This window comes from Kryptolebias marmoratus, linkage group LG20 (genome assembly GCF_001649575.2).
Source record: "Kryptolebias marmoratus isolate JLee-2015 linkage group LG20, ASM164957v2, whole genome shotgun sequence".
Classification (NCBI taxonomy): domain Eukaryota; kingdom Metazoa; phylum Chordata; class Actinopteri; order Cyprinodontiformes; family Rivulidae; genus Kryptolebias; species Kryptolebias marmoratus.
The window spans coordinates 11,913,273-11,928,941 of NC_051449.1; the positions used below are offsets into that span (position 1 = coordinate 11,913,273).

The 15,669-nt window shown below is 35.9% G+C and overlaps 1 protein-coding gene across 3 annotated transcripts in view; it reads right to left on the minus strand.

The window, feature by feature from the left end:
- The window catches only part of tnn (tenascin N), a 28,738-nt gene extending 22,171 nt beyond the window's left edge, over window positions 1-6,567 (minus strand). Inside the window, exons 1-5 of one of the 3 annotated variants that reach the window (XM_037982034.1) lie at window positions 6,400-6,567; window positions 4,875-4,907; window positions 1,579-1,779; window positions 1,166-1,366; window positions 578-952 (exon numbers count right to left, since the gene is read on the minus strand). In XM_037982034.1, coding sequence (XP_037837962.1) covers window positions 578-952; window positions 1,166-1,366; window positions 1,579-1,777 — 775 coding nt within the window. In that variant the 5' untranslated portion in view covers window positions 1,778-1,779; window positions 4,875-4,907; window positions 6,400-6,567. Of the gene's footprint in view, window positions 1-577; window positions 953-1,165; window positions 1,367-1,578; window positions 1,780-4,874; window positions 4,908-6,394 lie in introns of all 3 variants that reach the window. The other 2 variants (XM_037982035.1, XM_017422372.3) reach the window with 2 other exon arrangements.
- Window positions 6,568-15,669: the final 9,102 nt, after the last annotated feature.

Consider the following 15,669-nt stretch of genomic DNA (forward strand, 5'->3'; position numbering starts at 1 on the left):
TATTTTTCCCTTGGGCCTCTTTGCACTCATCACCAGGTTGTTGTTTTCCCAGTTGGGCAACACTTAGCCTGCCGTCAAACGTCAGTCTCGAAACAAGTTCGATTCTTGTTTTTCACTCATCTTCTGCCTCAGGGAGATTGCCTGTGCATTTGTTTCTTGCCTTCCTGCCAATTCTCTGCCTGCCGAATAATATAGCCTGCATTTTTGATACATTTTTGACTCTTCAAACTGACATTTTAAAACTAATATGTTGTGTTGGTAATATTATAAAATGATTGTTTCTGATTATCAGCTAATAGCTGTGCCTTCGGTATGTAAGGAACCTTGTAGATTTAGAAAAGGTTTCACACAACTCATTAATTCTGGGTCATGATGCTGAAAGATCATTATGCTTGTGATGTAACTATTAAAGCAGAAAAATGTCCCGTGGGCATTTTTTAACAAGGTTAAAAGTGAGATTCTAAATGGAACCATTTTTTAGAATAAAACCTCAAAGCATATGTTGTTACATTTAAAAGCAAGTTAAAACAATCATAAAAAATGTGCAGATTTTGTGTTTAGGATTTGATAAGCTTACCTAATGAACAGTCCTCCCCATAAAAGCCTTCATCACAGATGCACTTGCCATTCACGCACTGCCCATGGTCGACACAGTCATTAGGACACTTTGGGGTGTTGCAGCTCTCACCGGTAAAATGTGGGAAGCACACACATTTTCCATCCACACACTGTCCTTTATCATTGCAGTTGTCGGGACACATAAGCTGGCTGCAGTTCTCTCCTGTGTAGCCCTGATAACACACACATTTCCCGTCCACACACCGACCGTTGTCATTACACTCATCAGGGCAGGAGGACACAGAGCAATATGGACCTTCCCATCCCGGGTTACAGAGGCAGCTGCAGGTGTCGTGCTGGTAGGTACCATGACCGCTGCAGGTTGTGTCCATACCTTAGGAAAAACAGAACTAAAGTAAAATGGCAATTTGCAAACATTTTTGGCTAGGTTCTTATTAATATGTGATATGTTATTGAATGCTTTTATAAGAGTTTAAAATAAGATGTGCTGCTTCTTCCTTCATCCTGCAACTCCAACTTGTAGTTTCTTCTACGCAAAAGCTGATTTCCTATCTCAGCAGCTTAACCTTGGGTTGTTACAGCCTACCTGCAGCACCACTTCTTCCACAGCATCCCTGAGTGCACTGGGTCTTCAGATAGTTGACTTCTTCTTCCAGTCCATTGACTCTGTACAAAAGATTCTTGAAGCTTTCCGACTCCTCGCAATCACACCTGGGTGTCTGAAGCCTAATATTGTGTTTGAAGATAATGTTATTTTCTCCATTTATAGTGGTGTCTTTCTGAAGACCTACAAAGATAAGACAAATCTACTTTCAGGCACAATATATATTATAAGTTCTGGCTGTCATATCACAAAGTAAAAACATTGTGAAAGTACTTTATCCTGCTACTTTAAATATTTACAGTAAATACACACTCATTATGCATTATTCATGAATCTATCTGTAACTGTTTTCATCTGACTCTCTTTATTTTTGATTCACATCTTGTCTGAATGACCTGTCTGATCCTGGCTTGGCAGACGTTCCAGTGTGCAACTGGTGCCTCCCGGGACATCAATCTTGTAGACATGGTTGAAGGTGATCCCCTGCTGTGGGGTCGAGGGATCTTGCTGGCTGTCCTGGGAGCTCACACAGTGTGACACGGTGCAGAGCAGGGTCAGTAGGGACAGGGCCATCCACAGGAGCCGGGTGGTCATTGCTGCAAATCAAGTTAAAAGCAGACACTCAGTAAGTCCTCAAAATGTTATAAAATGCTTGAATAAGCTCTTAACTACTGTTTTTATTATGCACTTGTAATATCTTTCTTTTAATTGTTTATTGTACTGTTGATGGTGTTTTTATGATTTTATGCACAATTTGAATACACTTTATTGATTTGTGTTTTCCTGAGGGGAGGCTTTATATAGGCTTTATGAGCTTTTTTGCCATTCCCTGTATTGTAATGTTTATTATCTGTATTGCTCTGTCTTTTTTAATGTCTTGTGCAAAATAAATAAAAAGTTTTAAAAAGTCTTCCTGTCTTCATATTGCATACACAACACAGACACCCAGTTCACACAGGATGTGAACTTTTCATGGTTAAACCAGTTTTACACATAAATGTTAGATGTGATAAATGTCACACACTAAAATTACATCTCTTGTTTGTTTTTTTTATTTGTTTTCTGAATTTGATTATCATACAACATATGAAGACATGCAAAGTATTGCTTAATTATTTCACAGAAATAAAATAACCAACTTGTGATTGAATAATCAGGGATTCTGTCAGATATGATTTGTTTTAGAAAATCCACTGTAAAATTGAACAGTGCAATTTCAAAATGTCATTTAGTGTTCCAAGTTGTGAAATATCATTGTAGCAACTTTAGTGCAGATATGGAGGATTTTGGCCACAAAAAGTCTTACATATATAAGCTAACTGTAACAGAGTAATTTTGCGTGTAAGAATGCCTGACACCTTTAATGGATAAGGAATATTTAGTAAGTATATGTAGTTCAAAGTCCCATCTTATTAACCCTGCCTTCATCAAATTATTCTGAAGAAACCACCAATAAGAAGCCACATAACCACCTAACTGCTGCTTTTTTTTGGAATTGGGTATACATTTTGTTTTTGAAACTGTAGATGTTTGTTGCACTGAAGTATACCTAAATCTGACTTCACAGCAAACCACGTTTGAACTCTTAGTGTTTCACAAAGAAGCGAGAGCAGAAATGCTGTGCGGACATTTCAAGAGTAACATTATATCCAATGAGGTATGCTGCTGTTTATTTAATCACAGGAAACTTGAACCATTATGTCACTGTCAATGTGTGTGTTTTTGTGTGTGTTAGTGCTTCTGTTCCTCATTAAACGGTTGCAAAAAGTGATCCGTCATCACTTTGCCAGATATCTTTTGGCTCTGAAGTGTGAATTGTGCTCACTCACGCATTTCCCAGCTGCAGAAAGAGCAGAAGCTCGTCCGCAGAGATGATGTCACTGTGTCTGATGACAGTGATGTAATGTTAACTTAAAACCTTGTAGTGGCTTCCCCAAGAAACCAAATTACATGCTTTCAAAATAGTGTGCCTTTTTTATCCTTCAGAGGATTTGAGGGGTACTAGTTTAATTTTAAAATTCTGGTAAAAACATATTAAAAGTGTTAGGGGAAACTCCAACTTTGTTGAGCTTGTGGGGTCCACAGAAAGATGCAGCATCTCATAGTTTAAATGGAGGATAAGCATTGCAGAAAGTCATTTACTCTTTCTTAAATATTCAGTAGTTGATTAAAAAAAAAACTAGATTATTCTGTCAAAATGCAGGTAAAGTGAAATGCCAGACATTTCTGATAAAATTAGTAACAATCATTGCAAAAATGAAAAAAAAAAATTTCTACTTTATATTTAATAATTCAGTGAGACTTTGCTGTTAAACCAAAAAAAATCTGTTTATTTTATATACAGTATATTCTGGTTTTTACTCTCCAAGTGAAGTTTTGGAGAGAACAGACTTATCTCCCACAAACCCCTGCTTTAAAATGCAAGGGCTCCTCAACCATCAAATGCGAGAACATCTGGAAAAATTAAATATGAGCAGAGAGAAAAAGATACCAAAGAATTTCATGATTCAACTTTCGACATATTGTTGGCCAGATTAATAAAATGTCAACAAGTAGACCTGAATCCTACCACTCATTATCCATCATTATGATTCTGGTCACATTTGCAGCAGAGATTCAAAGAAATTCAGAATATATTATAAGGAGGCTACTTTTACCACAGCTGGATAGAAATTATTTTCAGCTAAGTAAATGTTGAGAAATGGATTCAAATAACTTAATTTAACTCAAGTGGCTCTATGATTTGAAATACTGCATGATTTTTGGGAGCAATTGATGTGTAATAATTGGGTACAATAACTGATGTGTCATTAGCACAACCTGTTTCCCACAGGTCTAAACCAAAGACTCTTGACATTTTTTGGGTCACTTTCATTGTTTATTTAAGTGCTGCTGGTCAAAACCTTGAGGTAAGAGGCTGGTAGCTGTGCACACAATCCAAGCTCTAACATATGGCAAATAGTTTATTCTATCTTAGGGGGTGGTCAAAACTACTTCATAAGCGAGTTCTTTAACATTGGCGAAAACCTTTTTATAATTTATTACAGAGATTGTTTTATGACAAATTAGGAGATGAAATAATGAAGGAGCAAGGAAAGAGGGAAGGATAATAAACTGAAAGGTAAGATAAATAAAGTGGGTAATATTTGGGGGAATTTGTGACAGATGAATGATGTAGTGACTCTGTTTAAACCTGTCTGACAGTCATCCACATTATAGACAGGACACTATGGCATACAGAAAGGTTCGACATTTAACTTCCTGACAAGATTTTATTTGTTTTCAGAGTATTGTTTTTTTGTTTCTCTTGAAAGATATAACACTTTAACTTTCCACTAAAGGGCTGCGACTGACTGAGAATGTCCTGCTGTGAGAAAATGTAGACAAATGGGAGAGAGGAAAATGAGAGATTTAGAGCACTTAGCATTGTCGAGATGGATGGATTGATTGAATTGAAAGATGTTTGAATAATAAAAGTTTGTTTGGCAAGAATGATGTTGAGTGACTGGAGAAATGATGGCATATGGTATGTTGACAGATAAGCAATGAATAATGTTCAAATGAATGTAGGGTAGAAAAGTAGTATAAATGTATACAATGATGTACAAAAGGCTGTAAACTTTATGATGTAAAACATTATTAGATTTTTGCATTTCGAGGCTTAAATAAAGAAATGATCATTGTCAATTACCTTCATCATGGCACAATGGAGATTTCTGGGAACCTAAAAAAGTAAAAATCTTTAGGTTGTAAATTTTAAACTACAATACCTATCATACCTCTTTAAATCAGTTTTCAATGGGATAGAGAATAGATCTCTTGGTCAGTGTCACTGGTTTTGATGATGTTGCTCCTCTGATTTTAGGACATGGTTTGGTTGTTCACTTGTACTGGTATGCCTCTAATAAAAAAATATTATTTTTTTTTTATCTCAATGAGATTTTCACCAGTATAAATAAAATATATGTATGATTGTGTCTACCTCCTGCTACCACACAGACCACAAAAAGACCTTGATCCGGACTTTCATTTGAAACTTTTGATGCTCTGTTTCCTTCAGAGGGGCTTTCAGATAAAAAAGTGGAAATGAATCACCCGAAAGGCATAGGGTTTTTATTTGTTTTCATGTGGTTGGATGCTACTTTCACTAAACGATAGTAAAACCACTTCATATATTGAGTTTTGATGTTTCCTTGAAAGCAGTCAGATTAGGTCATCTGAAAAAGATTTTCTGAGACACTCATTCAGAGTTGTGGATCAGTGTCCTTTCTTTCTCTCTTCTCCTCTCTATCATTCTGCACAGCTCAGGGTCTACATCTGTAGCTTATTTTGCAAGGGCTTCTGTGTATTCCCTGAGCCAGTACAGTAGCATTAAATAGTAAATCTACTGGATCAGCAGTCCTGTGAGAATATTCATATTCCCAAAGTTTTAGTAAACAATTGAGGCATTATCATGAAAAAAAAGTGCTGGCAGATTTATTGACAACAATATGGAATTATCTTTAACGCAGTGGAGCTAACTGATATAAAGCAGACGTAAATGATAGTTTTCTCATGCTTTTACTGTGGTCCCGCATGATGATGGGAAAATAATCATTTTGATGTAATGCTGTCTGGGGAAATGTAAATATTGAAATGATTTAACTCATCAAAGAACATATTTATGAAAATATAACTAATCTCACAGAACACATGCAAATATTTTAACTAGTTTTTTTTAATATAAAATACTGTCAGTCTTCATACAGCAAATAAAGCTCCATAATATATTATTTTCTTTCAGCACTTCCAGGATTTTTTTAAGACCAGAGCACGGCCATTCAAATCCACATTATGTCAAATACAGCATTAATCTTAGAAACTTGAAACTTTATGGGAGTCAACTTAACTTAAGACAACACAAAGTTGTGCACTGCCTCATTCATGCCTTATAGAGTTAAATGTAAAATAAGGTAAAACAGGGATAACTGTCAGAGGGATAAACGTACAAGCTTCTGGTAATGAAATATTAAAAGAAGAAATCTCAGAAAACTGTGAGGTATTAATGAACAATAAATAAGATTTAAGTTTAAAAAAAATATACAAAACCTTATAAAATTGTTGCACAGCTACAGGCATGGTGAAATAATTATTTACAAAAGTGATGCAAATTAGGCAAAAATATCTGCAGTTATTAAGACAACAGGCATTAGAAATTTCAAATGAATTTACCTTACCCTTTAGGTTTTTCTTTAGGTTTGTCGTCCTGTAACTTCTTGGTCTGTGTCCGTTCTCTGAGCGGCTGACTCTCAGTCACCAAACTTCTCCCTCTGCCACCTGTTGACAGGCCAGAGTGAAATGATTCAAAGATCACTACACGACCAGTGACTTTTGCTCCCTCTCCCTCTTCAGATGTTAAAATCTGCCCAAATGCCTGTAGGCCAATGGGTATTCAGACTGGGAGTGACTCTAGACCTCTTTTCTTAGGTGACTGAATGAAGAGGGCAGGAAAGGAAAAAGGGGTAATTGACTTCTTCTTTTTTTCTGGGGATAATCTCTCTTTACCTAAAGAGTTTTCTCACCTCAGTTCTATTTTATCTCAGCCTTTTCCCCACTTTGTAATAACTGTTTCTATTCCCTGTGTGTGTTTGGTTGTAGTAAAAAACAAAACAGTGGGAATTCAAATTAATCTCTTTAGCAGACAGATCTTACCTCAGTAACCCAATAAAGATTGGGGTTTAGAGTGGTGAGGCTGAAGCCAAAACAAACCCAGATAGGGCTTAGGACTAAATGGACCACAGAGGAGTAGTTATATTTGAAAAAAAAACATTTTTCAAATCAAAACAGATTACAATGAATTTTCTGTCAAAAGTGCATGGAAATGACAGAGACATGCAAGATGTTGGAGACAAAAAAAAAGAGCACCAGTATTTTCTGGAATCTTTTTTTTCTGATGTGCAGCTTTTTGAGACTGATGATAATAATCACTTCAGAAAATGACTGTTCTGATGAGCACCAGAGATAAAAAGAAAAATGACTTGATTGATCATTTATTTCTTTTAAAAATCTGTGCCTCATTATTTTAATAAAACTGCCCACCACCAAGTGTTCTGTGTAACCACAAGCCTCCAAAAACACCCGGCCCCTTACTGCTTCAAAGCATGCAGAGAACAAATATTTTTTTTCTGATTGGTTTCCTTAAAAAAAATGAAAAGTAAAACCATGGGGCGTGAAGTCTGGGTATCCAATTTAAAAACCAGTTCAAATGCTACTGGAGTCGAGGCAGATTCCAATGGGAACAGAGAAGGACAGTGGAGCAGAAACATCTGCTGTGATTGTTCATACAGAACAAAGCATTTATTATCAGATATTTGACCAACTGCAGGGTTTGCTTCAATATACAAAATTAAATTCATCTAATATTTGATGACGTGTTTGACAGTGTAAAAAAAAAACAAAAAACATAAATTGCATCTGAACTGTATGACATTTTATACAGTTCAGGTACAGCTGTTTCCTATTCATACCACTTACTTTTACAGCGTTTTGTTGCCCCTGTCCCAACTGCCATCAAAATCACCCTATTATTTAAATGATACAGTGTCTTAGTTTAAACATTTGGTATGTTCACCTTCTAACAATGTGAATGAAATATGAGTTTATAACACTTGAAAATTTTTGTAATCTTCTTTTATGTACATTTTACGCAATGTCCCAATTTTGGGGGGGGATTTGGAGCTATACAAAAAGTACCATTTGTGCAGCCTTGTAAGAAGTCACTTGCTGTGGTTTATGTGTGCAACAAACAGCAGGTGCCGTAAGCCCTTTTCTACATTTGCATTTAATATATATTGTTTTTTTCTTTATTTCATCTTCACAAATCTGTTCAGTCTTTTAAGTAAAACATCTTCAGTTACACCAAACATGCAGAGCCTGAAGAATGTCCAGATGGCACATTAAAATCCATTCAACCACTCTGTTGTGGCGACACGCTGCGTGGGAGGTGATGACATTCACAGTGCTTCATGGGACAATGAAAAACTATGCCATGCATGTGCCTCCATAATTTCAACAAAATGTGACTGTTTTCTGTTGTGCGCGTTGGCTTCCTCCCATGCTGGGAGATGGACCCCTCACAGATGGATCACGGCAGGGGGATTTTTATATGATGTTTTCTTTAAAGTGATGCATGTTGAGGCTCTGCTTCATTTTGTCGGTGGAGGGGCGAGGTAGGGTCTTTGAAATGATATTTGAGAAGCCCACACACACACACATACACACACACACACACACACACCTTTGAATCAGTTTCTCTATTCATATCTGCTCTTTTTTAGCTGCCTTTTTTCCCCCACATGTATAGCATGGTACACATAAAAGTCAATCCAGGTGCTGGATACCTCCTGGATTTGACCTGCAAACAACAATCATTTGCTAATTGAATTTATTTACAGCTTGTGTTTCAGTTTTTATTAAACATTTAGATGTCTATATATTATCTCATAGTGGACAGAACAATATGCAATTTCCCTTTAAATCTAAGCCAAAGAGACTTACAAAGGAGAAAGTACTCAGTTTTTGAAAACATGCCTCTAAATTACTGTACATTTGTAATAACAGTTTATTGTTGTAAATGTTCTCAGTTTGTCTTCTGTTGATGATGGTGGAAAGTCCCGACTGTTGTTTTTAATTTAGGTCCGTATCTGGTTAACAAGATTGTTTATGGCTTGTGGTTTGGGTTTTTCTTATGTTCTTAAAAAAACAACAGAAACAGAAGCTTCTTTAAAATATTGTGTTAATTAAGACCATTTCTTATTTTAATTGTCTTTATTTTTTGCAATGCAAAAATGTATAACCTGCTCTGTTACATTCTAACCAAATATTCTTGAATGGTTTTTGTTTGCTTTTGTTTTCTCATCCTGATAATACGCCAAAAATACTTTTATTACATATCTTTCACAGCTGAGTTAGGACACTTAATAGTATTACAATAATATGATAGAATAATAAAATAAAATCTTTATAAAAGTATTTATTGTCTTTATTTTTTCTTGTGGAGGACAGAGCTAAATTAGATGTTACAATAAAATAAAACTCTTAAGTACAGAAAGGTTATGTGTTATTAAGTTTTTAATTAAGTACGAAAGCTTTTAGTTTCATTTTTTAAGTGTTTTACTGTTTTCAGGTGATTTTCAGCTCATGTTTTGCCTTGTTGATGTACTGTTTTTGATCAAACTAATGAAGTGATGAATGACATTCACATACTTACTTTTTTCCTCATTATTTCATTCTATAAAAGTTTTGATTTTATTTAAGTTTGAATGTTAAATAAAGAAAGTGCGCTGGCTGACGCTTTGGGATGTTTTTCCTCTCAGTTCAGACAAAAACCTATCGTTACTTGCTTGAGAGAAAAACCATGTGCCGGAATTTCCAGCTATTGTGTATTAAAGGAAATTAGGTTGCCTTTTTGCCCTGCTGCTATTACAAATGCTAAATCATTACCTGCCAAAGATGGAAGATGTCATTAGATGGGCTAATGACTATATTTTTTGACTGCCGTTGGGATATCTTATATGTCATTATTCATTTTAATAGAGGTAGAAAAACAATGTTTTCAGATTTTTCTAATTAAGATCAACACTGTTTCTGGATGCTGGAATTTTTATTTACATCATCATTTGAAAACTCAGAGATTTTGTCAGTTTTTTGTGAATATAGCAAAAATCAAAAGCTGAAAAAAGTGTCAATTTTACCACGGTGTTGCATCACTTCTTTCTGCATCACTGCAGCTTTTTTCATACAGTCGTTACACCATATCAGCACAAAAAAAGATAACTTCATTAAAACTGCAGCTGTTTCTGAACAGAGGCAAACACATGCTGGAGTTGCCGAGACAGCTGAGTGACAACATCCTCTTGCAAGAGACCAATTCAAGTATAAATGATGAACTTGCAATAAAGCATTTTAGGAGACAATGTAAACACAAATATAGAATCTGGAGAGGTCAGCATGAATGTTTTATGTCCTGTACAGATGTAACTAAATCCTAACAAGACCCCAAATTCGGGTAAATGCTAAATATTTTTATGCAATGCTAATCATTTTACAGCACTAAATGTAACTAACATGTATGTAAGTAGTTATAATCCTGTCATTTGCAAACACACGCAATACATATGTTTAACAAAATGTCAACCTTTTTTCTACTGTAGTGTCTGAAATTCAAAATATCTCTGTGCCGTGCTAAAAATGAAGCCCCATTTTAATAACATTTAGTCTATAGATCAGATTGTCTGAGGCTACTGACCACATTGTGTAAATACATTTGGTAACCATCAGACATTTATAACTACTGCTTGCATATGTAGACTTAAACACTCCCTTTAAGAAATATAAATAAACCTTCATTGGTTTCATGAAGTAAACATGTGAAAAGACCGTTAATTCTCTCCTTTGAAGATTTGGGTATATTTAATCATGTGAAGGCTTACAGGGAACAGAAACATCCCTGATTGTGTGTTTTCTTGTGAATCTGGAAACTTTTGTGTGAAAAAAGGCAGATTTGTTTCACGCGATGTCAGGCCTGTGAGCACAACAGGGACATCGATTTTAATAATCCTGAAGAAATCATCTGTGGTAAAAACAGCACAGGGCTGCTTAAAACTGACAATCTTCTATCATTTTAGTGAAAGGAAAAAAAAAAGTTATTTCATTTTCAAGCATAAACAAGCACACGGTTTTCTGTTTGCACAGAAATGAAAAGATCCTATCAGAGGATGCAGAGCCAGTTGTGTCATATTCTGTATGTTTACAGCTGTCAAAAGTCTGAGAGGCTGTTTTTAGTTTTCTCTGGGTGTAAAATGAACCTGCGTATCTTTGGTGGAAAACATCAGATTAGAGAAAGCGGCCCAGATAAAGCCAGAGTGATTTAAGTGAAAACAAATTAATGCCATGTGAAGGAACGGCTGAATGTGTTCCCCTTCTGAGATTTTTCTTGCATGCACAGATTTATGTGATGGTGACCGCATTGTGTACAAGGGAGCAACTTTTGGGCACGTATTTTTATATGATGCACTTTCTGAATTTGCCGTCAGCGCACCGCAGCTGACTTATGCTCTCTGTCAAAGACTCAAAATGACATAGACAACATATGTAAAGTAATGTTGGTGTACAGTGGGATGATCCACAAATGTTGGCTCTCAGGTTAAAGATGGTTTTAATGTGACTTCTGTTGGCGTGTGGTAAAACGCAGCTTCAAGGCTCTGACGGCACGTAGCAACTGTGGTTTGGGTCAGGATTTAAATCATGTTAGCTGTATGGTGTACTGGTTTAAACTCATTTTTAAAAAACAGGATTTTGATTTTGAAACTTGTTGGCAAACAGGAGAACAAAGACAAACAATCCTAAATTAAACCACTCACAATATAAACTACCTTACTGAAGACTGAAATATTTTTTTATGTGGTAAAAGTTTTTTCCCAATATATATATATGTTGGTTTTTATATATTTTTTATCCCCATTGCTATTTTTATTGTATTTTCTTCCTTCTTCTTGTCTCTTACTTTCTTGCTGCTGTAGAATGTGAATTCCCTCAACAAAGTGCTGTTTTATCTTTATTTATTTCTTGCCATTTTTAATATAAAAAAGTTTTTGTTTCCTTTCTTTACTTTTCTTTGTTGGACTTTTCATGTTGCCCTATCATTTCTGATCCCAACCTAAAGATCTAAAGACCAAAAGGCCACAATATTCAGAAAATGCTGTTTACATGACAGTATCTTAATATGCAAAGAGTCTTAATTGCGTTGACATCACAACATTCCTGTACATGTAAGTGCATTAGTTAATTAAGAATTAACATTATCTTTTGTTCACTTTGATTGACTATAAGAGGGGAAGCTGGAGTTGAGGTCAAACTCTCCTTCTCATCTTTTTCCATCCTAGTTGTTACACTGAATGAAGAATCAAAGATTATCAGATACAATTCAAGCAGTAAAAATACAAACAGAGCAGATTTCTGACTTTTTGCAAGACAAGGTCTAATTATTTTTACTTTAGAAATTGTTGAGCTTGAAATAAAACCACAAAGATGCTCAACAGTCTTAATAGCAGATTCACCTAAAGCTCTGATATCTGATAGTTGTGTAGCTGAAGGATGACACATGTTTGTGAAAATGTGAACGATTTTGTTTTTAAAGTTTTACGCAACTGTAAAAGTAAATTAAAAATTCACGCAGGTCATACAAATTGATTTCCATGCGCTGCAAATAAATTAAAGCTGACATCAGGCTGATAATAATTGTGTAATAATTCTTGTGGAGGAAGTCAGTGAAGCAAAGCAGCCATTGAGTTAATTAAAACAGACAGACGGAGTGAAAACGGAGTCAGACAGATGAAATGATGTCAGCAGCTGTTACAGAGTTTCCTGGGATGATGTGGTTACCAGTTTCCAGGATTGGGTCACCCAGTCATTAGACTTTAAATGAATACCTAAACCTCTTCCACCAGCTGACAAAAACCAGCGCTACCCGTGGTTTTGAGCTCAGAGACTCCCCAGTGGTTGGTTTTAGCCACAGAAAAGAGACAGAAGGTAAAACTTAAAGAAGAACTAGCATTTCTCGAAGTAATGCATACTGCCCTCCACTTTTCATGTCAGAGCTTTGGACTAAAACTTGTCATGCACAGTCACATGCAATAATGTGATATGTCAGGCTCAGAGAATGTGTTGTGAATGACTCTCAGCTACTACCACATCAAATTTGTAGCCATTTTTGTCTCGGTTAATGTTGATTGGCTGTGATGGCCGTGTTGAACTGTTCTGACATCAACATTTATTCAGTTGTAAATATTTATCCAATGTCTATTTTCTTTTTTGTAAGTTTCATTGAAATTTATCCAGCGGCTCATGAGATATTTTGCTAACAGACAGACAGATTTGGCTTTAACAGTTAATATCAGAGTTAGCAGAGTTACCAACTGTTAGCAGTCAGAATATGTGTTAAGAATCAGACTCATCTACTACCAGACCAAATTTTAGGTCAGGAGTTTTCACCACTTTTGTGTTTTCTTTAGGTCAGTTTGCTGTGGCACCTCCTGCATTGGTCTGACTCCAAAAGTTAATAGGTTGTGGATGTACATCCAATGATTACATTCTGCAAGTTTCATTAAAATCCGTCCAGTGGTTCATGAGATATTTTGCTAACAGACAGACACGTGAACACATGCCCACACACTCAAACACAGCTAAAAACATTATCACCCTTTGGCAGTGGGTGCTGAATCACAAGGGGAAAAGTCAGAGTCAGAGTCAAGTTACATTTCTGACTCTTTTTGCCAAAGACTGACTAATTCTTACCTATTTAGTCATATTTAAGAATAGTGTCAGGGAACTGTAAAAATCTGGCCTGTATTGTAACTGTGACCCGGCGTTTTGCATTATTTAAAACTGATTTAGTTTTTTTAAATCACTTTTGTGAGAAATTTCTATTTCAGCTGACACTAAAATTACACCATAAAGTTAGTTTCTGACTGATGGGCTAAGACCTTTGAGCCCTATGGTGAGGGGAAAAGAATCCATTACATGAGTGACAGTGAAAAATAACACACAGGTCATGTACTCTTGTCTGAATGGGCTCATGAATGTTTCAAATGACTCATTTTCTGCCTGTTTTATTGCAAGCTAAGTGCTTACACAGAGAGACAGGACATAAATGTACATTTCCTAAAACAAACAAAGAAAGTTGCTCCAGTTTTGTAAACCAGCACATGCATTTATGCCTTTTCTTGATCCATTCAGGTAAAGAAAGATTTGTTTTCAAAGTGTGTCAACTTTACTTCCTGGACAGTTGGTGGTCCTGTAGCTAAATATAATCGGAGATGTCTTTGAAACCCCATAACTCCACTAAAGGTTTCTCTCTCTCTTTACCGTTACCAAAACAAACACCAGTTAAATTTAAATCTCATTACCTCAAACTAATGTTCAACATCTTTATGTAGAATCAAGAGAGCTCCTTGGTGCTTCTGAAGCCAACTTTATTGCCTGAAAAATGATGGGAAAAGAAACAAAGTATGTGATGAAAGATAACCATGGTAATTGTGAGAGGTTTTTTTTTCTCATGAGCTACATAAAAGTGGTCCTCTTAGCTGCAAATGAAGGAGCATGCTGCAATATGTTGATTGTTAAAATGCAATTATGGATGACTCTCAGATGATTCAGTTGGCCTTATTATATGATACTTTGCCATTGTGAAACTTAATAATCTTCGGGATAATTGATGACATTTATGACAATTAAAAACAAACACAAAAAATAAAAACAAAAACATTACAGCCAGCAGGGGACTTTCTTTTCTCACTTCCAGCGCAGGGATTGAACAATTGCATTTATTCATATTGGTATGTAAATGAGTTATAAATAATGATTCGTTTATGTGCGATGAATGCAAAGCCGGTGATATTTTGACCCCATGAGTCTCACCACTCGTCGCACATGAATTTGTTTGTGTCATCTGCATCGAAATGTTCTCTTGTTGGCACTTCTGGCACAAACTATAGCAAAGGTGTTAATTGCTCCAGCAAAGTGTGATAACAACACAGCGCCTTGTCTGTTATTATGAGGATGAGGGAGGAGTACTGGACTGACTGCCGAGGAGATCATAGTGCAGCAGATTTAACACTTGAATGAGTTTCAAATAAAGTAAATTACTTAAATAAATTCATTCAGCTATTCAAGTTTACTTTAAAGCTGTGTTTAAGGGTTGTTTTATCAATTATTATTTTTGCAATCATTACACCTTCTTGTGTTTTGATGACTCACATAATAAATCTAGAGAAGAGATCAGCTCACACACTTTTCTGGTTTTTGGACTGTGCCACTCTGACAGACAAGTTACAAAACCTGGCGCTGCATGGCTGGACAAAATGGCACCTAAGTGTCCAGCGCCAAGTGTTGTGACGTCATTGTTGTAGCAAGCCCATGTTTGTAAAATGAAAATGGCAGCCCATGATATTACATCCTTGTCCAACTTTTTAATTTAGCTTTATTATCATCCACCTCCAAAATTTGAATGTAGATGATTATGCTTTTGCTTGTGTGTGTGTGTGTGTGCATGTTCCGGTTTGTTATCAAAATATGTAATAAACCACAAGACACATTTTAATGAAACCAGCAGAATGCAATCACTGGACATGCATCTACAACTAATTCACTTTTGTAATCAATCTGATGCAAGATGCCCATCACTGCTAACTGACTTTAAAAAATAAAAATATACAAATGGCCATAACTCAGTCAACTTTACAGATGTTGACCTAAAATGTGGTGCGAGGTACATATCAGGTCAGGTATCATATTCCTCAGAAAGGTGGGATCTGATCTCATCACCGTTTGGCCCCCAGTTGTGTGCTTTATCACTCTCAGGTGTGTGTCATAGCCTGCATACATGCCATGAAGATGAAAAGTCAGTTTCTGACTCCAGGGGAAATGCTCAACATTCCTGAGTTATGGAA